The 27,648-nt window shown below is 34.1% G+C and overlaps 3 protein-coding genes across 3 annotated transcripts; all 3 read left to right on the plus strand.

Moving 5' to 3' along the window:
* Nucleotides 1–10,380: 10,380 nt before the first annotated feature.
* LOC126671420 (serine/threonine-protein phosphatase 7 long form homolog) lies at nt 10,381–17,327 on the plus strand. Its single transcript, XM_050365190.2, has 6 exons — nt 10,381–11,199; nt 14,603–14,703; nt 14,793–15,559; nt 15,648–15,735; nt 15,831–16,226; nt 16,321–17,327. The coding sequence occupies exons 3-6, from the start codon at nt 14,886–14,888 to the stop codon at nt 16,507–16,509; spliced, it is 1,347 nt and encodes a 448-aa protein (XP_050221147.1). The 5' UTR covers nt 10,381–11,199; nt 14,603–14,703; nt 14,793–14,885; the 3' UTR covers nt 16,510–17,327.
* Nucleotides 11,652–13,537, plus strand: LOC126671419 (uncharacterized). Its single transcript, XM_050365187.2, has 2 exons — nt 11,652–13,003; nt 13,076–13,537. The coding sequence occupies exons 1-2, from the start codon at nt 11,821–11,823 to the stop codon at nt 13,528–13,530; spliced, it is 1,638 nt and encodes a 545-aa protein (XP_050221144.1). The 5' UTR covers nt 11,652–11,820; the 3' UTR covers nt 13,531–13,537.
* Nucleotides 13,623–14,414, plus strand: LOC126672419 (uncharacterized). Its single transcript, XM_050366368.1, has one exon. It carries the CDS (start codon nt 13,623–13,625, stop codon nt 14,412–14,414), a length of 792 nt encoding a protein of 263 aa, XP_050222325.1.
* Nucleotides 17,328–27,648: the final 10,321 nt, after the last annotated feature.

Here is a 27,648-nt window from a genome sequence, read left to right on the forward strand (position 1 = left end):
CGGAGATCGAGCGGCGGATCGTTCAAAACCAACGAGAAAGATGAAAGGAGAAGGAAATGATTTTGGTTTCTGAATCCTTCATCTGGAAGGAGATCATATTTATATATATTTGGCCAAATGTCACTTTTAGTCCTTGAACTCTTTAACTTAAACCAATTCTCTATTAAACTTTCTAACTCAATTACTTACGTATTATTTATATCCAAATAAATAATACTAAACCTAAAATTATTATTTTCCGTCACTTATACTCTAATTGTTATTCTCGAGGATTAATTGGCTAATTTGTACTTTAGTCCTTAAAACTTTTCAAAAGTTGCAATTTAGCCCAAAACACATCCGCGTCCAAATTTTAAAAGGTCTCCGATTGACCCGAAACTTTTACCACATATACTATAAAACATTTTGCGGACCTTGGCGAAATAATTTCCATTTTAAGTCGTAGTGGCTAAATTACCACTTTAGTCCCTATACCTTATTTCGAGCTTTTCTTGACATTTTTCCTTCTAATTCTAATTCTAACTTTAGAATTGAAATTTAATATTAAGTTCCTCGCAATAATCTTTTTCAAAACCGTCCTGCTAAAATTTTATACTTATCTTAATTTCTCGGAAATCCTTCCGATATTGCTACTCCGGCGATGCAACACTGGACACGTGGTCCAATTAAATACTTAAATATTTTGGGGTATTACAGTTACAAAACAAATCCAAACGTTTCACCTTTTTAGGGATTTAAGCCAAACATTTACAAACGTTACGAAACAAATCCAAACATTTCACCTTTTTAGCGATTTAAGCCAAACGATTACAAAGGTTATGAAACAAATCCAAATGTTTCACCTTTTTAGCAATTTAAGCCAAACGTTTACAAACAATACGAAACAAATCCAAGCGTTTCACCCTTTTAGCTATTTAAGCTAAACGTTTACAAATGTTACATAATAAATCCAAGCATTTAACTTTTTTAACAATTTAATCCAAATGTTACGAAAAAAATCCAAGTGTTTCACCTTTTTAGCTATTTAAGCCAAACGTTTACAAATGCTACGAAACAAATCCAAACGTTTCAGATTTTTAGCAGTTTAAGCCAAACGTTTACAAACATTACAAAACAAATCCAAGTGTTTATCCTTTTTAGCAATTTAAGCCAAACGTTTACAAACGTTACGAAACAAATCACAGCGTTTCACCTATTTAGCAATTTAAGCCAAACGTTTATAAAGGTTACGAAACAAATCCAAACGTTTCCGTTTTTAGCGATTTAAGCCAAACGTTTACAAATGATTCGAAACAAATCCAAACTTTTCACCTTTTTAGCAATTTAAGCCAAACGTTCACAAACGTTACGAAACAAATCCATACATTTTGCCTTTATAGCGATTTATGCCAAACGTTTACAAACGTTATGAAACAAATCCAAATGTTTCCCCTTTTCAGCGATTTAAGCCAAACATCTACAAATGTAAGGGAAAAAAAACAAAAGTTTAAAATATTATTAAACAAATCCAAACGTTTAACGTTTTTAGCGATTTAAGGCAAACCTTTACAAACGTTACGAAACAAATCAAAGCGTTTCACCTTTTTAGAAATTTAAGCCAAACGTTTACAAAGGTTACGAAACAAATCCAAATGTTTCCCCTTTTTAGCGATTTAAGCTAAACATTTACAAACAATTCGAAACAAATCCTAACGTATTACATTTTTAGCGATGTAAGCCAAACGTTTATAAACGTTACGAAACAAATCCATACATTTTTCCTTTATAGCAATTTAAGCCAAACATTTACAAACGTTATGAAACAACCAAACGTTTTCTTTTTTCAGCGATTTAAGCCAAACATTTACAAACGTTCTAAACCAAATCTAAGCGTTTCACCTTTTTAGCAATTTATGCCAAACGTTTACTAACGTTACGAAACAAATCCAAGCGTTTCACCTTATTAGAAATTTAAGCCAAACGTTTACAAACATTACGAAAGAAATCCAAACGTTTCACTTTATTAGCGATTTAAGCCAAACGTTTACAAATGTTACGAAGCAAATCCAAACGGTTCACCTTTTTTGCAATTAAAGCCAAATGTTTACAAACGTTACGAAATAAATCCAAACGTTTCACCTTTTTAGGGATTTAAGCCAAACATTTACAAACGTTACGAAACAAATCCAAACGTTTCACCTTTTTAGCAATTTAAGCCAAACGATTACAAAGGTTATGAAACAAATCCAAATGTTTCACTTTTTTAGCAATTTAAGCCAAACGTTTACAAACCTTACGAAACAAATCCAAGCGTTTCACCCTTTTAGCTATTTAAGCTAAACGTTTACAAATGTTACATAATAAAACCAAGCATTTCACCTTTTTAACAATTTAATCCAAACGTTACGAAACAAATCCAAGAGTTTCACCTTTTTAGCAATTTAAGCCAAACGTTTATAAACGTTCTGAAACAAATCCAAGCGTTTCACCTTCTGAGAAATTTAAGCCAAACATTTATAAACGTTACGAAACAAATCCAAACATTTCACCTTTTTAGAAAGTTATGCCATACATTTACAAACATTTTAAAACGAATCCAAATGTTTCACCTTTTTGGCAATTTAAGCCAAATGTTTACAAACGCTACGAAACAAATCCAAACGTTTCCCCTTTTTAGCAGTTTAAGCCAAACGTTTACAAACATTATAAAAAAACAAGCGTTTATCCTTTTGATCAATTTAAGCCAAACGTTTACAAACATTACGAAATAAATCAATGCATTTCACCTTTTTAGAAATTTAAGCCAGACGTTTACAAAGGTTACATAACAAATCCAAATGTTTCACCTTTTTAGCGATTTAAGCCAAACGTTTACAAACGATTCGAAACAAATTTAAACGTTTCACCTTTTTAGCGATTTAAGCCAAACGTTTACAAACGTTACAAAATAAATCCAAACGTTTCCCCTTTTTAGTGATTTAAGCCAAACGTATACAAATGTTACGAAACAAATCCATGCATTTCGACTTTATAGCGATTTAAGCCAATCGTTTACAAACGTTATGAAATAATTCCAAACGTTTCCCCTTTTCAGTGATTTAAGCCAAACATTTACAAACGTAAGGGAAACAAAACCAAAGGTTTAAAACGTTACAAAACAAATCTAAACCTTTCACATTTTTAGCGATTTAAGCAAAAGTTTACAGACGTTACGAAACAAATCCAAACCTTTCACATTTTTAGCCATTTATGTCAAACCTTTATAAATGTTACGAGACAAATCCAAATGTTTCACCTTTTTTGGGATTTAAGCAAAACATTTATAAAGGTTATGAAAAAAATCCAAATATTTCACTTTTTTAGCAACTTAAGCCAAACGATTACAAACGTTACGAAACAAATCCAAGCGTTTCACCTTATTAGAAATTTAAGCCAAACGTTTACAGACATTACGAAAGAAATCCAAACCTTTCACTTTTTTAGCGATTTAAGCCAAACGTTTACAAACGTTACGAAGAAAATCCAAACGTTTCACCTTTTTTGCGATTAAAGCCAAATGTTTACAAACATTACGAAACAAATCCAAAGTTTCACCTTTTTAGGTATTTAAGCCAAACATTTGCAAACGTTACGAAACAAATCCAAACGTTTCACATTTTTAGCAATTTAAGTTAAACGATTACAAAGGTTATGAAACAAATCCAAATGTTTCACTTTTTTAGCAATTTAAGCCAAACGTTTAGCAACGTTACAAAACAAATCCAAGCGTTTCACCCTTTTAGCTATTTAAGCTAAACGTTTACAAATGTTACATAATAAATCCAAGCATTTCACCTTTTTAACAATTTAATCCAAACGTTACGAAACAAATCCAAGAGTTTCACCTTTTAAGCAATTTAAGCCAAACGTTTATAAACGTTCTGAAACAAATCCAAGTGTTTCACCTTTTGAGCAATTTAAGCCAAACGTTTACAAACGTTACGAAACAAATCCAAACATTTCACCTTTTTAGCAAGTTAAGCCATACGTTTACAAACATTATAAAACAAATCCAAACGTTTCACCTTTTTGGCAATTTAAGCCAAACGTTTACAAATGCTACGAAACAAATCCAAACGTTTTCCCTTTTTAGCAGTTTAAGCCAAACGTTTACAAACATTACAAAAAAAAACAAGCGTTTATCCTTTTGAGCAATTTAAGCCAAACGTTTACAAACGTTACGAAATAAATCAATGCATTTCACCTTTTTAGAAATTTAAGCCAGACGTTTACAAAGGTTACATAACAAATCCAAATGTTTCACCTTTTTAGCGATTTAAGCCAAACGTTTACAAACGATTCGAAACAAATTTAAACGTTTCACCTTTTTAGCGATTTAAGCCAAACGTTTACAAACGTTACAAAATAAATCCAAACGTTTCACCTTTTTAGTGATTTAAGCCAAACGTATACAAATGTTACGAAACAAATCCATGCATTTAGACTTTATAGCGATTTAAGCCAATCGTTTACAAACGTTATGAAATAATTCCAAACGTTTCCCCTTTTCAGTGATTTAAGCCAAACATTTACAAACGTAAGGGAAACAAAACCAAAGGTTTAAAACGTTACAAAACAAATCTAAACCTTGCACATTTTTAGCGATTTAAGCAAAAGTTTACAGACGTTACGAAACAAATCCAAACCTTTCACATTTTTAGCCATTTAAGTCAAACCTTTATAAATGTTACGAGACAAATCCAAATGTTTCACCTTTTTTGGGATTTAAGCAAAACATTTATAAAGGTTATGAAAAAAATCCAAATATTTCACTTTTTTAGCAACTTAAGCCAAACGATTACAAACGTTACGAAACAAATCCAAGCGTTTCACCTTATTAGAAATTTAAGCCAAACGTTTACAGACATTACGAAAGAAATCCAAACCTTTCACTTTTTTAGCGATTTAAGCCAAACGTTTACAAACGTTACGAAGAAAATCCAAACGTTTCACCTTTTTTGCGATTAAAGCCAAATGTTTACAAACATTACGAAACAAATCCAAAGTTTCACCTTTTTAGGTATTTAAGCCAAACATTTGCAAACGTTACGAAACAAATCCAAACGTTTCACCTTTTTAGAAATTTAAGTTAAACGATTACAAAGGTTATGAAACAAATCCAAATGTTTCACCTTTTTAGCAATTTAAGCCAAACGTTTAGCAACGTTACAAAACAAATCCAAGCGTTTCACCCTTTTAGCTATTTAAGCTACACGTTTACAAATGTTACATAATAAATCCAAGCATTTCACCTTTTTAACAATTTAATCCAAACGTTACGAAACAAATCCAAGAGTTTCACCTTTTAAGCAATTTAAGCCAAACGTTTATAAACGTTCTGAAACAAATCCAAGTGTTTCACCTTTTGAGCAATTTAAGCCAAACGTTTACAAACGATACGAAACAAATCCAAACATTTCACCTTTTTAGCAAGTTAAGCCATACGTTTACAAACATTATAAAACAAATCCAAACGTTTCACCTTTTTGGCAATTTAAGCCAAACGTTTACAAATGCTACGAAACAAATCCAAACGTTTTCCCTTTTTAGCAGTTTAAGCCAAACGTTTACAAACATTACAAAAAAAAACAAGCGTTTATCCTTTTGAGCAATTTAAGCCAAACGTTTACAAACGTTACGAAATAAATCAATGCATTTCACCTTTTTAGAAATTTAAGCCAGACGTTTACAAAGGTTACATAACAAATCCAAATGTTTCACCTTTTTAGCGATTTAAGCCAAACGTTTACAAACGATTCGAAACAAATTTAAACGTTTCACCTTTTTAGCGATTTAAGCCAAACGTTTACAAACGTTACAAAATAAATCCAAACGTTTCACCTTTTTAGTGATTTAAGCCAAACGTATACAAATGTTACGAAACAAATCCATGCATTTAGACTTTATAGCGATTTAAGCCAATCGTTTACAAACGTTATGAAATAATTCCAAACGTTTCCCCTTTTCAGTGATTTAAGCCAAACATTTACAAACGTAAGGGAAACAAAACCAAAGGTTTAAAACGTTACAAAACAAATCTAAACCTTGCACATTTTTAGCGATTTAAGCAAAAGTTTACAGACGTTACGAAACAAATCCAAACCTTTCACATTTTTAGCCATTTAAGTCAAACCTTTATAAATGTTACGAGACAAATCCAAATGTTTCACCTTTTTTGGGATTTAAGCAAAACATTTATAAAGGTTATGAAAAAAATCCAAATATTTCACTTTTTTAGCAACTTAAGCCAAACGATTACAAACGTTACGAAACAAATCCAAGCGTTTCACCTTATTAGAAATTTAAGCCAAACGTTTACAGACATTACGAAAGAAATCCAAACCTTTCACTTTTTTAGCGATTTAAGCCAAACGTTTACAAACGTTACGAAGAAAATCCAAACGTTTCACCTTTTTTGCGATTAAAGCCAAATGTTTACAAACATTACGAAACAAATCCAAAGTTTCACCTTTTTAGGTATTTAAGCCAAACATTTGCAAACGTTACGAAACAAATCCAAACGTTTCACCTTTTTAGCAATTTAAGTTAAACGATTACAAAGGTTATGAAACAAATCCAAATGTTTCACCTTTTTAGCAATTTAAGCCAAACGTTTAGCAACGTTACAAAACAAATCCAAGCGTTTCACCCTTTTAGCTATTTAAGCTACACGTTTACAAATGTTACATAATAAATCCAAGCATTTCACCTTTTTAACAATTTAATCCAAACGTTACGAAACAAATCCAAGAGTTTCACCTTTTAAGCAATTTAAGCCAAACGTTTATAAACGTTCTGAACAAATCCAAGTGTTTCACCTTTTGAGCAATTTAAGCCAAACGTTTACAAACGTTACGAAACAAATCCAAACATTTCACCTTTTTAGCAAGTTAAGCCATACGTTTACAAACATTATAAAACAAATCCAAACGTTTCACCTTTTTGGCAATTTAAGCCAAACGTTTACAAATGCTACGAAACAAATCCAAACGTTTTCCCTTTTTAGCAGTTTAAGCCAAACGTTTACAAACATTACAAAAAAAAACAAGCGTTTATCCTTTTGAGCAATTTAAGCCAAACGTTTACAAACGTTACGAAATAAATCAATGCATTTCTCCTTTTTAGAAATTTAAGCCAGACGTTTACAAAGGTTACATAACAAATCCAAATGTTTCACCTTTTTACCGATTTAAGCCAAACGTTTACAAACGATTCGAAACAAATTTAAACGTTTCACCTTTTTAGCGATTTAAGCCCAAACGTTTCACCTTTTTAGTGATTTAAGCCAAACGTATACAAACGTTACGAAACAAATCCATGCATTTAGACTTTATAGCGATTTAAGCCAATCGTTTACAAACGTTATGAAACAAATCCAAACGTTTCCCCTTCTCAGCGATTTAAGCCAAACATTTACAAACGTAAGGGAAACAAAACCAAAGGTTTAAAACGTTACAAAACAAATACAAAACTTTCACATTTTTAGCGATTTAAGCAAAACTTTACAGACGTTACGAAACCAATCCAAACGTTTCACATTTTTAGCCATTTAAGTCAAACCTTTATAAATGTTACGAAACAAATCCAAATGTTTCATCTTTTTTGCGATTTAAGCAAAACAGTTATATAGGTTTTTTTAAAAAATCCAAATGTTTCACCTTTTTAGCATTTTAAGCCAAACGTTTACAAACTTTACGAAACAAATCCAAGCGTTTCACCTTTTTAGCTATTGAAGTCAAACGTTTACAAACAATACGAAAAAAATCCAAGCGTTTCACATTTTTGACAATTTAAGGCAAACGTTTACAAACATTACGAAAGTAATCCAAACGTTTCACTTTTTTAGCGATTTAAGCCAAACGTTACGAAGCAAATCCAAATGTTTCACCTTTTTTGCGATTAAAGCCAAATGTTTACAAACGTTGCGAAATAAATCCAAACGTTTCACCTTTTTAGGGATTTAAGCCAAACATTTACAAACGTTACGAAACAAATCCAAACGTTTCACCGTTTAAGAGATTTAAGCCAAACGATTATAAAGGTTATGAAACAAATCCAAATGTTTCACCTTTTTAGCAATTTAAGCCAAACGTTTACAAACGTTACGAAACAAATCTAAGCGTTTCACCCTTTTTGTTATTTAAGCTAAACGTTTACAAATGTTACATAATAAATCCAAGCATTTCACCTTTTTAACAATTTAATCCAACCGTTACGAAACAAATCCAAGCGTTTCACATTTTTAGCTATTTAAGCCAAACGTTTACAAATGCTACGAAACAAATCCAAACGTTTCATATTTTTAGCAGTTTAAGCCAAACGTTTACAAACATTACGAAACAAATCCAAGTGTTTATCCTTTTTATCAATTTAAGCCAAACGTTTACAAAGGTTACGAAACAAATCCAAACGTTTCCCTTTTTAGCGATTTAAGCCAAACGTTTACAAATGATTCGCAACAAATCCAAACGTTTCACCTTTTTAACGATTTAAGCCAAACGTTTACAAACTTTACGAAACAAATCCATACATTTTTCCTTTATAGCCATTTATGCCAAACCCTTAGAAACGTTATGAAACAAGTCCAAATGTTTCCCCTTTTCAGCGATTTAAGCCAAGCATCTACAAACATAAGGGGAAAAAAACCAAAAGTTTAAAATGTTATTAAACAAATCCAAACGTTTAACGTTTTAGCGATTTAAGACAAACCTTTACAAACGTTACGAAACAAATCCAAACGTTTCACATATTTAGAGATTTAAGCCAAACCTTTGCAGGCGTTACGAAAGAAATCCAAACGTTTCACCTTTTTAGAGATTTAAGCCAAATGGTCACAAAGGTTATGAAACAAATCCAAATTTTTCACCTTTTTAGCGATTTATGCCAAACGTTTACAAATGTTATGAAACAAATCCAAACGTTTCACCTTTTTAGAGATTTAAGCCAAATGGTTACAAAGGTTATGAAACAAATCCAAATGTTTCACCTTTTTTAGCAATTTAAGCCAAACGTTTTACGAAACAAATCGAAGCGTTTGACCTTTTTAGCTATTTAAGCCAAACATTTACAAACGTTACGAAACAAATCTAAGTGTTTCACCTTTTTAGCAATTTAAGCCAAATGTTTATAAACATTACGAAACAAATCAAAGCGTTTCACCTTTTTAGCAATATAAGTCAAATGCTTACAAAGGTTACGAAACAAATCCAAACTTTTCACCTTTTTAGCGATTTAAGCCAAATGTTTATAAACGATACAAAACAAATCCAAACATTTTGCCTTTTTTAGCAAATAAGCCAAACGTTTACAAACGTTACGAAACAAATTCAAACGTTTGGCTTAAATCGCTAAAAAGGGCAAACATATGGATTAGTTTCGTATGTTTGTAAACGTATGGCATATATCGCTAAAAAGGTAAAACGTTTTGATTTGTTTCGTAAAGTTTGTAAACGTTTGGCTTAAATCGCTAAAAAGGTGAAACGTTTGGCTTTAATCGCTAAAAAGGTGAAATGTGTGGCTTTAATCGCTAAAAAGAGGAAACGTTTGGATTTGTTTTGTTAAATTTGTAAACGTTGGGCTTCAATCGCTAAAAAGGCAAAACGTGTGGATTTGTTTTGTAACGTTTGTAAACGTTTGGCTTAAATCGCTAAAAAAATGAAACGTTTGGATTTGTTTCGTAACGTTTGTAAACGTTTGGCTTAAATTGTCAAAAATGTGAAACGTTTGGATTTCTTTCGTATCGTTTGTTAAAGTTTATCTTAAATAGCTAAAAATGTGAAATATTTGGTTTTGTTTCATAACGTTTGTAAACGTTTGGATGAAATTGCTAAAAAGGTGTAACGCTTGGATTTGTTTCGTAGCGTTTGTAAACATTTCACTTAATTGGCTAAAAAGGTGAAACGCTTGGATTTGTTTCGTAATGTTTGTAAACGTTCGGCTTAAATCGCTAAATAGGGGAAACGTTATGTTTTGTTTAGTACAGTTTGTTAACGTTTGGCTTAAATAGCTAAAAAGGCAAAACGTTTGGTTTTGTTTCGTAACGTTTATAAACGTTTGGCTTATATCGCTAAAATGGGGAAACATTTGGATTTTTTCTTAACATTTGTAAACATTTGGCTTCAATCGCTAAAAATGTGAAACGCTTGGATTTGTTTCGTAACGTTTGTAAACGTTTTGCTTAAATCGCTAAAAAGGTGAAACGTTTGGATTAGTTTCGTATCTTTTGTAAACGTTTGTCTTAAATCGCTAAAAAGGCGAAACGTTTGGATTTGTTTCCTAACGTTTGTAAACTCTTGGCTGAAATAGCTAAAAAGGCGAAACGTTTGGATTTGTTTCGTAATGTTTGTAAACGTTTGGGTTAAATCGCTAAAAAGGTCAAACGTTTGGATTTGTTTCGTAACGTTTGTAAACAATTGGCTTAAATTGATAAAAAAGTGAAACGTTTGAAATTTTGTAACATTTGTAAACGTTTGGATTAAATTTCTAAAAATGTGAACGTTTGGATTAGTTTCGTAATTTAAGCCAAAAGTTTACGAATGTTACGAAATAAATCCAAACGTTTCATCTTTTTTCCTATTTAAAACAAATGTTTACAAATGGTACGAAATAAGTCCAAACGTTTAACCTTTTTAGCGATTTAAGCCAAACGTTAACAAACGCTAGGAAACAAATCCAAACGTTTCACCTTTTTAGCAATTTAAGTCAAACGTATACAAACGCTATAAAAAAATTCAAACGTATCACCTTTTTCGCGATTTAAGCCAAACGTTTACAAACGTTACGAAACAATTTCTTAAATTAGCCCTAGATTAACATTTTTTCTTAATTTATATCACACAGACCGCGGAACATTTCCGCGGATTACAGCAAACCGCGGAATTGTTCCGCGGTCTGCAGACGTGGCTCCATCTGGACGCAGGTGCAGACCGCGGAAGATTTCCGCGTTCTGCATCCCCTATATAAGGGGGATCCGTTCCCCCTTTCTCTTCATTCACATAAAATTTAGAAAAAAAAGATATGAGAGAAAGAAATGTAGAGAGATAGGGGGAACGGATCCGGGTATTATTAAATCGGGATATTATCGACAAGATTTTGCGGAGTCGGTTTTCGGAAAGGAATATTATTTTTCGTGGCGGATATTATTTTTTGGCAGGGAATATTATTTTTTGGCGGAATTATCGGGTGAGTCTTTAAAATATATAGATATGTTATTTTTAATTATTGAATGTAGTTAGATGTAAATGATGTTTAAAATGTAGTTAGACTAAAATAATGTTTGAAATGTAGTTAGTTAATATCATAGTTAGATTTAGTTAAAACATTTAAAAATATGTGTTATAAAATAAATTAGATTAATGTGTAAATGAAATTAGAATAATGTGTATAAAATTTATAGAAATGAATAGAGTATATTAAAATTAGAAAATCGAATATATGAAAATATTTTTAAATTAGGTTGGAATTAGTGAAAATATTAAAATTTATTTTTTATATTATATAAATAGATTCGAAATATTAAAAAATTAAATATAAAAATAGGTATTTGTTTTAACAGTATTTAGAGAAAATATAATTTTTTATAACTGTAGATTTGTGGAAAAAAGTTAACATAAAATATTCGTATTTACATTTAAATCGGCTAATTATTAAAAATTTGAATTTGACATGTAGAATATTCGAATTATATTTTAAACGAGAGTAACCCTCTTTTTAATTATGTGATAAATTTTGTACGATTAATTTTGAAAAATGAGCTCCCAGCCCTAAAAATTTAGTTAAAATTATATTTTTTTTAATGTAATAATGACGACAAATGAGCTGCCAGCCCTAAAAATTTATTGGGATGGTACAATATTATCGACTCCGGGTGGAGTTGATTATGTTTCCGGTAAATCAGAACTGGTTGAGCTGACGAGTGTAGTGAATTTTGCACAACTACAAGTCATAATTAGAAGGGTAATTGGGCTGAAGGATGGTGACGAGATAGTGAAGATTTATCTACGAGTGCCTCGGTTCGATGAACATGGAAGATTTCAAAAATATGATGGTTTTCCTATGGAGACAGATGTTCATATGGAAGCAATGTGGCGTAATGTTTCGCGGACGCCACAAATGAGGGTACTTGAGTTTTATATTGTGTACAATTCGTTATCTCAAGTACGTACGGATGGAGACGACTGTGCGGATGTGGACGACTGTGCGGATGTAGACGATGGTGATGATTTTAGTGATGAAGATGAGGAAGAAGAACACTTCTACGGGGCCGTTGCTGATGACAACGAGGATGATGATGATGATGACATTGGTGGTGAGAATGGAGATGGCACCCATGGTGAGAATGTTGGTGGTGGGTCGGAACAAAATACAGATCATTTTGAGTCGCGCCTTCCTCATGAGTACACGCATCAGAATGTTGACGACATGTGTGTCAATATGAATTTGTGGCCTAAAGAAAATGCAATATGGGAAGCTGGAAAAGAGTTTGAATTGGGGATGGTTTTTAGTTTGAGGTATGCTGTCCAGACATGTGCGGCGAGTTATCACATTGCAGCTAATAAAGAATACAAGAGCAGTCAAACAACTGGTAAAACAATAGTTCTTGTGTGTGTGAACAATGACACTTGCAATTGGAGGTTGCGTGCGTCGCTTTTAAAAGGCGAGACAGACTGGATGATAACAAGATATAACGGCCCCCACCAATGCAGCGGCCAATCAATGAACCAAGACCATCGCAATTTAAGAGCGAGACAGATAGCTGAACACATCGACACGCAATTGCATCTGCAACGTGACATTAGGATTAAAACGCTTCAAGAGGGCATTTTTCAAAAATTGCGAGTTAGGCCCGGATACAAAAAAACATGGTATGCCAAGGAAAAGGCCATTGCAAACAGGTTCGGACAATGGGACGACTCTTTCAAGGAGATTTGCAATTTTATGACGAATGTGATCGTTGCTAATCCCAGGACAGTCTGGCATGCTACCGGTAATTTTTTAAAAATTTCGAGTATTAAAAATATGTTCTATTTAATAATTACTAATAACGGTGTATGCACAGGTACACCAATTGAAAACAATCCACAATTCAGAACTTTCAAGCATATGTTTTGGACTTACGAGTCAGTGGTGAAGGGTTTTCAGTATTGCAAGCCTGTGGTCTACATCGACGGCACCCACACATATGGAAAATACGAAATGACTTTGCTGATTGCTTCTGCAATTGAAGGGAACAATCACATCATGCCGATAGCTTTTGCCATTGTGAAGTCGGAAACTGCCGCATCCTGGAGGTATTTCATGAGGATGTTGAAGAGGTATGTTTTGGGTGAGCGAAAGGTGTGTATCATATCTGATCGCGGCTCCGGTATTATGAGTGCCATGGAAGGCCCTGAGTGGGTGGGTGATACCCACAAGTGGTGTATTAGACACCTAGTGAGCAACTTCCACAACGCCTTCAAGAAAAAATATATCAAAAAGCTTGCTGAAAAAGCTTGTAATTTTCTTGTCATTTAATATAATACATAAATTTTTGGTTGATGGGAAAATATTGACGGATTAATCGACGTGTAGGACGCGCATACCAAGAGCATAAAAGAGATCGGTACATGTCATTGATAGAGGCAGATTCACCTGAGGGTTATGCGTATCTTGACCGCCTTGATGTTAGAAAATGGAGCATGAGTGGCGACACGTCTGGAATGCGGCATGGTGTGATGACAACAAACTACGCTGAGTCGGTCAACGCGATGTTAAAGAACATTCGGGGGCTCCCTATCACAGCCATGTTGGAAGCAATATTTAACAAGGTCAACTCCGTATTCATTAAGCATGTGAACGACTACAAAATGTGGTTGGCATCCGGTTTCATGTGGACTCCAGTCTGTGCACACAGAATTGAGACTTGGGAAAATAAGTCAAAGACTCATACGGCTTCACAGTTCAACGTGGCACAGAAGGTATTCAATGTCTTGACCCAGTGCGACAATGTAAGACAAAAGGGTGGCAATACACAGCAAGTTCGTCTACTGGACGGGACATGCACCTGTGGAAAATTTCAACAGTGGAAAATTCCGTGCTCCCATGCGATAGCTGCCTACAACCAATACGGAGAGAACTACCGTGACTACATTTCATGGTATTACAAATGCGAGTATGGAATCTTAGCGTGGAGCTCTGTTTCATTTGAACCCTTATGGAATCGAAAGCGTTGGATCAATTCCACTGAAATTCTATTTGTTCCTAACAGACAGTGGATGAGAAAGAAGGGTAGGCCGGTTGAGAGTAGACGTAGGAATAAAATGGACCAGACATTTAGGGACAGGCGGAATAGCAACTACTGTAGAAGATGTCTTACATATGGTCATAACCTTAGTTCATGTCCTTTTAGAGTTCAATGATGTGAGAATTTTTGTTTCCATTTATCATGTACTAAGGATGTTGTAATTCCATTTGTGTTCTATTAAAATTGAAAATCTGGCAGCTCATTCTAATTTTGTGTTTGTTTAGTTATTTAGTTATTTTGTGAACAAGTGTTTGATATTATTATGATTTAATTATTTAATAATTTGTATTAAAAAAATTGCAGCCATGGCAGCTGCTCACGATCACATGTAGCCGGGTCCTGAAAGACCGGCGCTACTTTTTTTACAGCATGACCATATCTCTTAGGATGTCTGGGATGGCACGGTAACATACGTTTGCATCTTATTTTTTTCAACAGTTACGTTTGCAACTTAATTAAATTTTTGAACTAACTTAATGTTTATTTTTTTCAGGGATCTGACGAGGGATTTCTGTCTCGCACTAGCTGTACGACTAGAAGGAGCGCTGTTCTGCCGTTCGCTAGGTTGGACCACCGTATTCGGTCGATGATCGAGCCTACTAGATTTGCAGGCTGCTTTGTTATGCGTCACTACAGCGTCGACATGCAGCTGATCACAGCCCTTGTGGAGAGGTGGAGGCCGGAGACGCACACTTTTCACTTACCCGGCGGAGAGTGCATGGTTACACTAGAGGACGTGGCCATTCAGACCGGACTACCAGTAGACGGTCATGCTGTTACAGGAGGTATTGTACATGATTGGGCTGCAGTGGCAGAGAGGGTTTTAGGGATTCCTGCGGGCAGATATCCTAAAAAGCCTGCAAATTCCACAGTCCGGACTTCTTGGATCCTAGAGAGTTTCCCCGACTTCGGTGCGTTACCAGACCAGGCGACTGACGAGCTTGTCCATCGGTACACATGGGCGTATCTCTTGCTCGCTGTCACGGGATTGTGCTTCACTGACCTTGGTAGTGGAAAGACTTCGTTACGGATTCTTCCACTTTTAGAGGACTTGGCGGCAGTTCGGACCTACAGCTGGGGATCGGCGACACTGGCTTACTTATATCACGAGCTTTGCTCATATTCGTTGCGGTCTGCGAATCGCCGCAACATGGGCGGGGCGTTGTGGATACTGCAGTTGTGGGCATTGGACCGACTTAGAGTTATTGCTCCCGCTCTTGCCGATCCCACTATTTCACAACATCTGCCACTGGGCGACAGGTGTGTTTTACTGTTGTTTAATATTTTTTAATTTTATTCTATTTCTTAAATATTGACGGATTAATGTGTTGTTGTTCTTGAATAACAGATGGGGAGGCCGGAGAAACGCCAGCCGTGCGGCTCGACAGTCGCTGCCTGACATCCGTGTTCGGCTTGACACGTCTCGCTACGAAGATGTAAGAAATTATGTTTCGGTTTTATTATCTCGTATGTTAAATAGCTCATTGTGGGAATGTTTTAATACTAAATGTCTTATATTTTATACATGCAGTTTATCTGGCAGCCGTACACTGATGATATGCTGGACACTATCCCAGCGTATTGTTTGGATGGGCGCGCTTTTTGGCGGGCCACGGTTCCACTTATTTATTTTCATATTGTGGAGTGGCACCAGACAGACAGAGTTCTGCAGCAGTTCGGATTGCAACAGGGAATTCCAGACGCCCCACTTCAGGACCACTCACTACACTCCCTTACCCTGAAGAGCAGCTCATCTTGGATCCAGACACACTCTCACTACATTCGTGTGTGGGACGACAGGCTCCGGTTTGTAATTTCAGGACAGCCCCTCCAGGACCCACCTCATTATCATTCCGAGTATATGGATTGGTTTCGGTATGTCACGCGTCGCTGGATCACACGGCAGGGCGCTGAACTCGGAGCACAAGTATTTTTTTTAATTATATGTTTTTCAATTAATTAATCAATAAATTGTGGGTTAATTTCCTACTTTTTTTAATGTATTATATCTTTATTTGCAGGCCGATTTTGTGGAGCGTGTACGTAGGGATGCTCCTATTGACACTGAGCTTCGGCGGTTCGCAGTCAGCACACAGAGAGGCACTAGAGAGGACCGCCTTGATGTTACATCGCCCCCTATCGAGCCTTCTAAACCGCCGCATCGACTACCAGTCATACCTGACGCGCCGATAGATCCGACTACACTGTGACATCGACGGCGAGAGCGGCGTCACCCCCTGCACCACCTCAGCGTCCGACCGATCCTATGCCTCCCCCAGTGGTTTTTCATCCTTTCAGAGGGCATTACTATTACGCGGGGTCCAGCTCTGCACCGCCACCCTTTTCATCGGGTCCTCCTTCTTCATCTGGCCATATTTTACGGGGATTCGGCACATCACTATTTTCAGGGGTCATGTTCATATACAGTGCCACCAGGACCTTCTTCGCCTTTTGTTCCACCGCCGCCTGCTTATGTACCACCTACGGTGCCTCCTTTTCAGGTGCAGTGGGATCAGCCTACACAGGGTATACAGGACTTTCCAGCTTCACAGGGACTTCCAGAGACACCTGGGACTACAGACTTTCTGTCATATGGTAGCAGTTGGTTAGGGATAGACAGCATGGAAGCGATGATGTTCCGCCAACAAGAAGAATTTGTTACCCCGCCACCAGCAAAGACGAGTACGGCCATTCCCGAGGACCAGCAGGGTGACGACGGAGACGACGACGAGGACGCCGATGCAGGAGAGGGAGATGGTGATGGTCGCCCAGGTCGACGTTACCTCACCATCAGTACAGGCCGTCGGGCGAACCGTAACAGAAACTACTTGCGCTCGAACCTCCCGGTCAATAGCAAATATGACGATAGGACTCCTAGGTGATTTCTTTTTTGTACTTTGTACATTATTATCTGATGTAGTAATCTTTTTTAATTTGTAATTTTTAGTTTATTAAATATGTTATTGTTATGAAGTGTAAATTATATTTGAATATTTGTTAATATAATTATTTTGTAGTATTTTATAAATTTATTTTTGTAGAATGTTAAAAAAATTAACTAATTCAAACGTTTTAAATTTAAAAAATTCAACAATTAAAACGTACAATTTTTTTAACCAAAGATTTTTTCATTTTCAAATAATATATATTTATTTAATTTTTTTTAAATGATTGGGATTCTCCCAATCATTGATTGGGAGAATTTTCTCCCAATCAGTGCAGCCAGGGAATTAATTCCCTGGCTGCACAAAAGCAAACCGCGTAACACTTACGCAGTTTGCCACGTTGGCAATGCAAACCGCGTAAGTGTTACGCGGTTTGCTTTTGCATATGTGGCTCCTCCCTGATTGGCCTGCGAGGAGCCACGTAGGCCAGAACGCGGAACAGTTCCGCGGTCCATAAAGCATAAAATGAGAATTTAAATTTTTGTGGGCCTAATTTCAGAAATAATTAACAAATAAGTAATTTAATGGTCATTAACCCCCCAATCATTGATTGGGAGAATTTTCTCCCAATCAGTGCAGCCAGGGAATTATTCCCTGGCTGCACAAAAGCAAACCGCGTAACACTTACACGGTTTGCCACGTTGGCAATGCAAACCGCGTAAGTGTTACGCGGTTTGCTTTTGCCTATGTGGCTCCTCCCTGATTGGCCTGCGAGGAGCCACGTAGGCCAGACCGCGGAACAGTTCTGCGGTCCATAAAGCATAAAATGGGAATTTAAATTTTTGTGGGCCTAATTTCAGAAATAATTAATAATAAGTAATTTAATGGTGATTAACCCCATTTGTAAACGTTTTGCTTAAATCGCTAAAAAGGTGAAACGTTTGGATTAGTTTCGTATCTTTTGTAAACGTTTGTCTTAAATCGCTAAAAAGGCGAAACGTTTGGATTTGTTTCCTAACGTTTGTAAACGCTTGGCTGGAATAGCTAAAAAGGCGAAACGTTTTGATTTGTTTCGTAATGTTTGTAAACATTTGGGTTAAATCGCTAAAAAAGTCAAACGTTTGGATTTGTTTCGTAACGTTTGTAAACAATTGGCTTAAATTGATAAAAAAGTGAAACGTTTGAAATTTTGTAACATTTGTAAACGTTTGGATTAAATTTCTAATAATGTGAACGTTTGGATTAGTTTCGTAATTTAAGCCAAAAGTTGACAAATGTTACGAAATAAATCCAAACGTTTCATCTTTTTTGCAATTTAAAACAAATGTTTACAAACGGTACGAAATAAGTCCAAACGTTTAACCTTTTTAGCGATTTAAGCCAAACGTTAACAAACGCTAGGAAACAAATCCAAACGTTTCACCTTTTTAGCAATTTAAGTCAAACGTTTACAAACTCTATAAAAAAAATCCAAACGTATCACCTTTTTCGCGATTTAAGCCAAACGTTTACAAACGTTACGAAACAAATCCAAATGTTTCCCCTTTTAAGCGATTTAAGCCAAACGTTTACAAACATTGCGAAACAAATCCAAAAGTTTCAACTTTTTAGCGATTTAAGCCAAATGTTTACAAACGTTACGAAATAAAACCAAACGTTTAAAACGTTACGAAACAAATCCAAACGTTTCACCTTTTTAGCGATTTAAGACAACGTTTACAAACGTTACGAAATAAAACCAAGTGTTTCACCTTTTTAGCAATTTAAGCCAAACGATTACAAACATTTCAAAACAAATCCAAGCGTTTCACCATTTTAACAAATGAAGCCAAACGTTTACAGACGTTAGAAAACAAATCCAAGTGTTTCACCTTTTTAGCAATTAAAACCAAACGTTTAAAACGTTACGAAACAAATTCAAACGTTTCACATTTTTAGCAATTTAAGCCAAACGTTTACACACGTTACGAAACAAATCCAAACATTTCACCTTTTTAGCGATATAAGCCATACGTTTACAAACGTTACGAAACAAATCTAAATGTTTCACCTTTTTAGCGATTTAAGCCGAACATTTACAAACGTTACAAAACAAAACCAAACGTTTCACCTTTTTTGCGATTTAAGCCAATCGTTTTCAAATGTTACGGATCAAACCCAAACATTTCACCTTTTAAGCGAATTAAGCAAAACTTTTACAAACGTTACGAAACAAAACAGGATGTTTCACCTTTTTTGTGATTTAAGCCAAACGTTTACAAACGCTACGAAACAAATCTAAGCGTTTAACCTTTTTAGCAGTTTAAGCCAGAAGTTTACAAATGTTATGAAACAAATCCAAATGTTTCACCTTTTTAGCGATATAAGCCAAACGTTTACAAACGATACGAAATAAATCCAAACGTTTAACATTTTTAGCGATTTAAGCCAAACGTTTACAAACGCTACGAAATGAATCCGAACGTTTCACCTTTTCAGCAATTTAAGCCAAACGTTTACAAACGCTATAAAACAAACCCAAACGTGTCACCTTTTTTGCGATTGATGCCAAACGCTTGCAAACGTTACGAAACAAATACAAATGTTTACACTTTTTAGCGATTAAAGCCAAACGTTTACAAACGTTACAAAACAAATACAAACGTTTCAAATTTTTAGCGATTTAAGCCAAATGTTTACAAACGTTGCGAAATAAAACCAAACGCTTAAAACGTTACGAAACAAATCCAAACATTTCACCTTTTTTAGGATTTAAGTTAACGTTTACAAACGTTTCGAAATAAAACCAAGCGTTTCACTTTTTAGAAAATTAAGCCAAACGTTTAGAAACATTTCAAAACAAATCCAAGAGTTTCGCCATTTTAGCAATTTAAGCCAAGTACAAACGTTACGAAACAAATCCAAGCGTTTCCCCTTTTTAGCAATTTATGCGAAACATTTACAAACGTTACGAAACAAATCCAAACGCTTCACCTTTTTAGCGATTTAAGCCAAACGTTTACAAACGTTACGAAACAAATCCAAACGTTTCCCCTTTTCAGCTATTTAAGCCAAACGTTTACAAATGCTACGAAAGAAATCCAAATGTTCACCTTTTTAGCGATTTAAGCCAAACGTTTACAGAGGTTATGAAACAAATCCAAATGTTTCACCTATTACCTATATAAGGCAAACGTTTACAAACGTTACGAAAGAAATCCAAATGTTCTCATTTTTAGCGATTTAAGCCAATCGTTTACAGAGGTTATGAAACAAATCCAAATGTTGCACCTTTTTAGCAATTCAAGCCTAACGTTTACACATGTTAAGACACAAATTTAAATGTTTCACCTTTTTATAAATTTAAGCCAAACGTTTACAAATGTTACGACACAAATCCAAGTGTTTCACCTTTTTAGCAATATAAGCCAAACGTTTACAAACTTTACGAAACAAATCCAAACGTTTCACCTTTTTAGTGATTGAAGCCAAACGTTAACAAATGTTACGAATTAATAAATCCAAACGTTTCGAAAAAAAACAAATGTTTAAAATGTTACGAAGCAAAATCAAACGTTCCCCTTTTTAGCGATTTAAGCCAAACGTTTACAAACGTTACAAAACAAAGCAAAATGTTTACAAATGTTATTAAACAAATCCAAGTGTTTCACCTTCATATCAATTTAAGCCAAACGTTTACAAACGTTACGAAACAAAACTAAACGTTTCACCTCTTTAGATATTTAAGCCAAACGTTTACAAACGTTACGAAACAAATCCAAGTGTTTCACCTTTTTAGAAATTTAAGCCAAACGTTTACTAACGATACGGAACAAAACCAAACGTTTCCCATTTTTAGCGATTTAAGCCAAACGTTTACAAACTCTACGAAACAAATCCAAAAGTTTCACCTTTTTAGTGATTGAACCCAAACATTTACAAACGTTACGAAAAAAATTCAAACGTTTCACCTTTTTAGCGGTTTAAGCCAAACGTTTACAAATATTACGAAATAAAACAAAATGTTTCACCTTTTTAGCGATTTAATCCAAACGTCTACAAACGTTACGAAACAAAACCAAACATTTAAAACATGACGTTACGAAACATATCGAAACGTTGGTTTCACCTTTCTAGTGATTTAAGCCAAACGTTTATAAACATTACAAAACAAAACCAAACGTTTCACCTTTTTAGCGATTTAAGCCAAGCGTTTACAACGATACGAAACAAATGTTACGAAACAAATCCAAACGTTTTCAAACATTACGAAACAAAACCAAACGTCTCACCTTTTTAGTGATTAAAGCCAAAAAATTACAATCGTTACGAACCAAACCAAACGTTTCACCTTTTTAGCGATTTAATCCATACGTTTACAAACGTTATAAAAAAAACCAAAAGTTTCACCATTTTAGCGATTTAAGCCATATGTTTACAAACGTTACGAAACAAAGTCAAACGTTTCACCCTTTTAGCGATTTGAGCCAAACATTTACAAACGCCACAAAACAAACCAAATGTTTCATCTTTTTTGCGATTTAAGCGAAACATTTACTAACGTTACGAAAGAAAACCAAACGTTTCACCTTTTTAGCAATTTAAGCCAAACGTTTACAAATGTTACGACACAAATCCAAGTGTTTCACCTTTTTAGCAATATAAGCCAAACGTTTACAAACTTTACGAAACAAATCCAAACGTTTCACCTTTTTAGTGATTGAAGCCAAACGTTAACAAATGTTACGAATTAATAAATCCAAACGTTTCGAAAAAAAACAAATGTTTAAAATGTTACGAAGCAAAATCAAACGTTCCCCTTTTTAGCGATTTAAGCCAAACGTTTACAAACGTTACAAAACAAAGCAAAATGTTTACAAATGTTATTAAACAAATCCAAGTGTTTCACCTTCATATCAATTTAAGCCAAACGTTTACAAACGTTACGAAACAAAACTAAACGTTTCACCTCTTTAGATATTTAAGCCAAACGTTTACAAACGTTACGAAACAAATCCAAGTGTTTCACCTTTTTAGAAATTTAAGCCAAACGTTTACTAACGTTATGGAACAAAACCAAACGTTTCACATTTTTAGCGATTTAAGCCAAACGTTTACAAACTCTACGAAACAAATCCAAAAGTTTCACCTTTTTAGTGATTGAACCCAAACATTTACAAACGTTACGAAAAAAATTCAAACGTTTCACCTTTTTAGCGGTTTAAGCCAAACGTTTACAAATATTACGAAATAAAACAAAATGTTTCACCTTTTTAGCGATTTAATCCAAACGTCTACAAACGTTACGAAACAAAACCAAACATTTAAAACATGACGTTACGAAACATATCGAAACGTTGGTTTCACCTTTCTAGTGATTTAAGCCAAACGTTTATAAACATTACAAAACAAAACCAAACGTTTCCCCTTTTTAGCGATTTAAGCCAAGCGTTTACAACGATACGAAACAAATGTTACGAAACAAATCCAAACGTTTTCAAACATTACGAAACAAAACCAAACGTCTCACCTTTTTAGTGATTAAAGCCAAAAAATTACAATCGTTACGAACCAAACCAAACATTTCACCTTTTTAGCGATTTAAGCCATACGTTTACAAACGTTATAAAAAAAAACCAAAAGTTTCACCATTTTAGCGATTTAAGCCATATGTTTACAAACGTTACGAAACAAAGTCAAACGTTTCACCCTTTTAGCGATTTGAGCCAAACATTTACAAACGCCACAAAACAAACCAAATGTTTCATCTTTTTTGCGATTTAAGCGAAACATTTACTAAGGTTACGAAAGAAAACCAAACGTTTCACCTTTTTAGCAATTTAAGCCAAACGTTTACAAACATTACGAAACAAAACCAAACATTTAAAACGTTACAAAACAAATCCAAACGTTAACAAACGTTATAAAACAACACCAAACATTTCCCCATTTTACCGATTTAAGCCAAACGTTAATAAATATTGTGAAACAAAATCAAACGTTTGTAAACGTTACAAAACAAATTCAAACGATTCACATTTTTAGTGATTTAAGTCAAACGTTACCCGGACGTTTCCCATTTTTAGTGATTAATGCCAAACGTTTACAAACGTTACGAAAGGGGAAACATTTGGTTTTGTTTCCTAGAGTTTGTAAACGTTCCGCTTAAATCACAAAAAAGGGGAAACGTTTGGTTTTGTTTCGTAACGTTTGTAAACGTTTGTTAACATTTGACTTAAATCGCTAGAAAGGTTCAACGTTTGGATTTATTTTGTAACATTTGTAAATGTTTGGCTTAAATCGCTAAAAAGGTAAAACGTTTGGATTTGTTTCGTAACGTTGGAACACGTTTAGCTTAAATTGCTAAAAAGGTGAGAAATACTTTGATTTGTTTCGTAACATTGGTAAACATTTGGCTTAAATTGCTAAAAAGGTGAAATGCTTGGATTTGTTCTGTAATGTTCGTAAACGTTTGGCTTAAATTGCTAAAAAGGTGAAACACTTGGATTTGTTTCGTAACGTTTGTAAACGTTTGGCTTAAATTGCTAACAAGGTGACGCTTGGATTTGTTTTGTGATGTTTGTAAACGTTTGGCTTAAATTGCTAGAAACGCTTGGATTTGTTTCGTAATGTTTGTAATCGTTTTGCTTAAATTACTAAAAAGGTGAAAAATTGGATTTGTTTCGTAACCTTTGTAAACGTTTGGCTTAAATAGCTAAAAAGGTAAAACATTTGGATTGTTTCATACGTTTATAAACGTTTTGCATAAATCCATTAAAAGGTGAAATGTTTGTATTCGCTTCGTAACGTTTGTAATCATTTGGCTTAAATTGTTAAATAGGTAAAACGCTTGGATTGTTTCGTAACGTTTATAAACGTTTGGCTTAAATTGATAAAAATGTGAAACGCTTGGATTTGTTTCGTAATGTTTGTAAATGTTTAGCATAAATTGCTAAAAAGGTGAAACGCTTTGTTTTGTTTCGTAATGTTTGTAAACATTTGGCTTAAATCGCAAAAAATGTGAAACGTTTTGATTTATTTCATAACGTTTTAAGCGTTTGGTTCTGTTTCGTAATGTTTGTAAACGTTTGGCCTAAATCGCTAAAAAGGTGAAACGTTTGGATTTGTTTCGTAGCGTTTATAAACGTTGGTTTAAATTGCTAAAAAGGAGAAAAGTTTGGATTTGTTTCGTACCGCTTGTAAATGTTTGGCTTAAATCTCTAAAAGGGTGAAACGTTTGGATTTGTTTCGTAACATTTGTAAACGTTTGGCTTAAATTGCTAAAAAGGTGCAAATGCTTGGATTTATTTCGTAACATTTGTATACATTTGGCTTATATTGTTAAAAAGGTTAAACGCTTTGTTTTTTTCGTAACGTTTGTAAACGTTTGGCTTCAATCGCTAAAAAGGAGAAACGTTTGGATTTCTTTCATAACGTTTCTAAACGTTTGGCTTCAATTGCTAAAAAGGCAAAACATTTGGATTTATTTTGCAACGTTTGTAAACGTTTGACATAAATCGCTAAAAAGGGGACACGTTTGGCTTCGTTTCGTAATGTTTTAAATGTTTGGCTTAAATTGCTCAAAAGGGGAAACATTTGGATTTTTTTTGTAACGTTTGTAAATGTTTGGCTTAAATTGCTAAAAAGGTGAAACGTTTGGATTTATTTTGTAACGTTTGTAAACGTTTGGCTTCAATCGCTATAAATGTGAAACGTTTGGATTTGTTTCGTAAGTTTGTAAACATTTGGCTTAAATCGCTAAAAAGGTTCAATGTTTGGATTTGTTTTGTTACGTTTGAAAATGTTTGGATTAAATCGCTAAAAAGGTGAAACGTTTGGATTTGATTTGTAACATTTATAAAAGTTCGGCTTAAATTGCTAAAAAGGCAAAACGTTTGGATTTGTTTCGTAACGTTTGTAAACATTTGGCTTAAATCGCTATAAAGGTGAAACGTTTGGATTTGTTTCATAACACTTATAAACGTTTGGCTTAAATTGCTAAAAAGGTCAAACGCTTGGATTTGTTTCGTAAAGTTTGTAAATGTTTGGCTTAAATTGCTAAAAAGGTGAAACACTTGGATTTGTTTTGTAATGTTCGTAAATGTTTGGCTTAAATTGCTAAGAAGGTGAAACATTTGGATTTGTTTTGTAAACGTTTGGTATAAATCGATGAAAAGGTTAAACGTTTGGATTTCTTTCGTAAAGTTTAAACGTTTGACTTAAATTGCTCAAAAGGGGAAACTTTTGGATTTGATTCGTAATGTTTGTAAACATTTGGCTTAAATTTCTAAAAAGGTGAAACGTTTGGTTTTGTTTTATAACGTTTCTAAACATTTGGCTTAAATCGCTAAAAAGGTGAAACGTGTGGATTTGTTTCGTAACGTTTGTAAACGTTTGGCTTAAATTGCTAAAAAGGTGAAACGCTTTGATTTATTTTGTAACGTTTGTAAACGTTTGGCTTAAATTCCTAAAAATGTGAAACACTTGGATTTGTTTCGGAACGTTTGCAAACGTTTGGCTTAATTTGCTAAAAAGGTGAAACGCTTCAATTTGTTTTTTAATGTTTGTAAACGTTTGGCTTAAATTGCTACCAAGGTGAAACGCTTGGTTTTATTTCATAACGTTTGTAAAGGTTTGTCTTAAATCGCTAAAAATGCAAAACGTTTGGATTTGTTTCGTAATGTTTTAAACGTCTGGTTTTGTTTCGTAATGTTTGTAAACGTTTGACTTAAATCGCTAAAAAGGTGTAACGTTTGTAAACATTTGGCTTAAATTGCTAAAAAGTCGAAACGTATGGATTTGTTGCGTAATGTTTTGCAACGTTTGTAATCTTTTGGCTTAAATCACTAAAAAAGTGAAACGTTTGGATTTGTTTCGTAACGTTTGTAAACGTTTGGCTTAAATTGTTAAAATATTGAATTGTCTGGATTTGTTTCGTAACGTTTGTATTCCTTTGGCTTAAATTGCTAAAAAGGTGAAACGCTTGGATTTGTTTCGTAACGCTTGTAAACTGCTTATATTTCTAGAAAGGTGAAACGCTTGGATTTGTTTCGTAATGTTTGTAAACGTTTGGCTTAAATTGCTAAAAAGGTGAAACATTGGATTTGTTTCGTAACCTTTGTAAACATTTGGCTTAAATCGCTAAAAGGTGAAACGTTTGGATTTGTTTCATACGTTTGTAAACGTTTTTCATAAATCCATAAAAGGTGAAACGTTTGGATTTGTTTTGTAACATTTTATAACGTTTGGCTTAAATTTCTAAATGTGAAACGTTTTGATTTGTTTCGTAGCGTTTGTAAACGTTTGGATTAAATCTCTATGAAGGTGAAACGTTTGGATTTGTTTCGTAACGTTTGTAAACGTTTTGCTTAAATTGCTAAAAAGGTGAAATGCTTGGATTTGTTTCGTAATATTTGTAAACGTTTGACTTAAATTGCTAAAAAGATGAAACTCTTGGATTTGTTTTGTAATGTTCGTAAATGTTTGGCTTAAATTGCTAAAAGGTGAAACGTTTGGATTTGTTTTGTAACATTCGTAAACGTTTGGCATTAATTGCTAAAAAGATGAAACGTTTGGATTTCTTTCGTAAAGTTTGTAAACATTTGGCATAAATCGATGAAAAAAGGGGAAACGTTTGGATTTCTTTCGTAAAGTTTTAAACGTTTCACTTAAATCGCTCAAAAGGGGAACAGTTTGGATTTTTTTCGTAATGTTTGTAAACGTTTGGCTTAAATTTCTAAAAAGGTGAAACATTTAGTTTTGTTTCGTAACGTTTCTAAACATTTGGCTTAAATCGCTAAAAAGGTGAAACGTGTGGATTTATTTCATAACGTTTGTAAACGTTTGGCTTAAATTGCTAAAAAGGTAAAATGCTTCGATTTATTTTGTAACGTTTATAAACGTTTGGCTTAAACTCCTAAAAATGTGAAACACTTGGATTTGTTTCGGAACGTTTGCAAATGTTTCGCTTAAATTGCTAAAAAGGTGAAACGCTTTGATTTGTTTTGTAATGTTTGCAAACGTTTGCCTTAAATTGCTACAAAGGTGAAATGCTTGGTTTTGTTTCATAACGTTTGTAAAGGTTTGGCTTAAATCGCTAAAAATGTAAAACGTTTGGATTTGTTTCGTAACGTTTTAAACGTTTGGTTTTGTTTTGTAACATTTGTAAACGTTTGGCTTAAATCGCTAAAAAGGTGAAACATTTGGATTTGTTTCATAACGTTTGTAAATGTTTGGCTTAAATTGCTAAAAATTCGAAACGGTTTGATTTGTTTCGTAATGTTTTGCAACGTTTGTAATCTTTTGGCTTAAATCACTAAAAACGTGAAACGTTTGGATTTGTTTCGTAACATTTCTATACGTTTGGCTTAAATTGCTAAAAAGGTGAAACTCTTGGATTTATTTCATAACGTTTGTAAACGGCTAATATTGCTAGAAAGGTGAAACGCTTGGATTTGTTTAGTAACGTTTGTAAACGTTTGGCTT

The sequence above is a fragment of the Mercurialis annua genome, linkage group LG3 (genome assembly GCF_937616625.2).
Source record: "Mercurialis annua linkage group LG3, ddMerAnnu1.2, whole genome shotgun sequence".
NCBI classification, from domain to species: Eukaryota; Viridiplantae; Streptophyta; class Magnoliopsida; order Malpighiales; family Euphorbiaceae; genus Mercurialis; species Mercurialis annua.

Bases quoted from the DNA above. Each gene is read 5' to 3' on its own strand.
- LOC126671419 (XM_050365187.2), top strand. From the start codon at position 11,821: ATGACGACAAATGAGCTGCCAGCCCTAAAAATTTATTGGGATGGTACA. The intron at 13,004-13,075 runs GTAATTTTTTAA...GTGTATGCACAG, and splicing joins GACAGTCTGGCATGCTACCG to GTACACCAATTGAAAACAAT.
- LOC126671420 (XM_050365190.2), top strand. From the start codon at position 14,886: ATGATCGAGCCTACTAGATTTGCAGGCTGCTTTGTTATGCGTCACTAC. The intron at 15,736-15,830 runs GTAAGAAATTAT...TTATACATGCAG, and splicing joins ACACGTCTCGCTACGAAGAT to TTTATCTGGCAGCCGTACAC. The intron at 16,227-16,320 runs GTATTTTTTTTA...CTTTATTTGCAG, and splicing joins GCGCTGAACTCGGAGCACAA to GCCGATTTTGTGGAGCGTGT.
- LOC126672419 (XM_050366368.1), top strand. From the start codon at position 13,623: ATGTCATTGATAGAGGCAGATTCACCTGAGGGTTATGCGTATCTTGAC.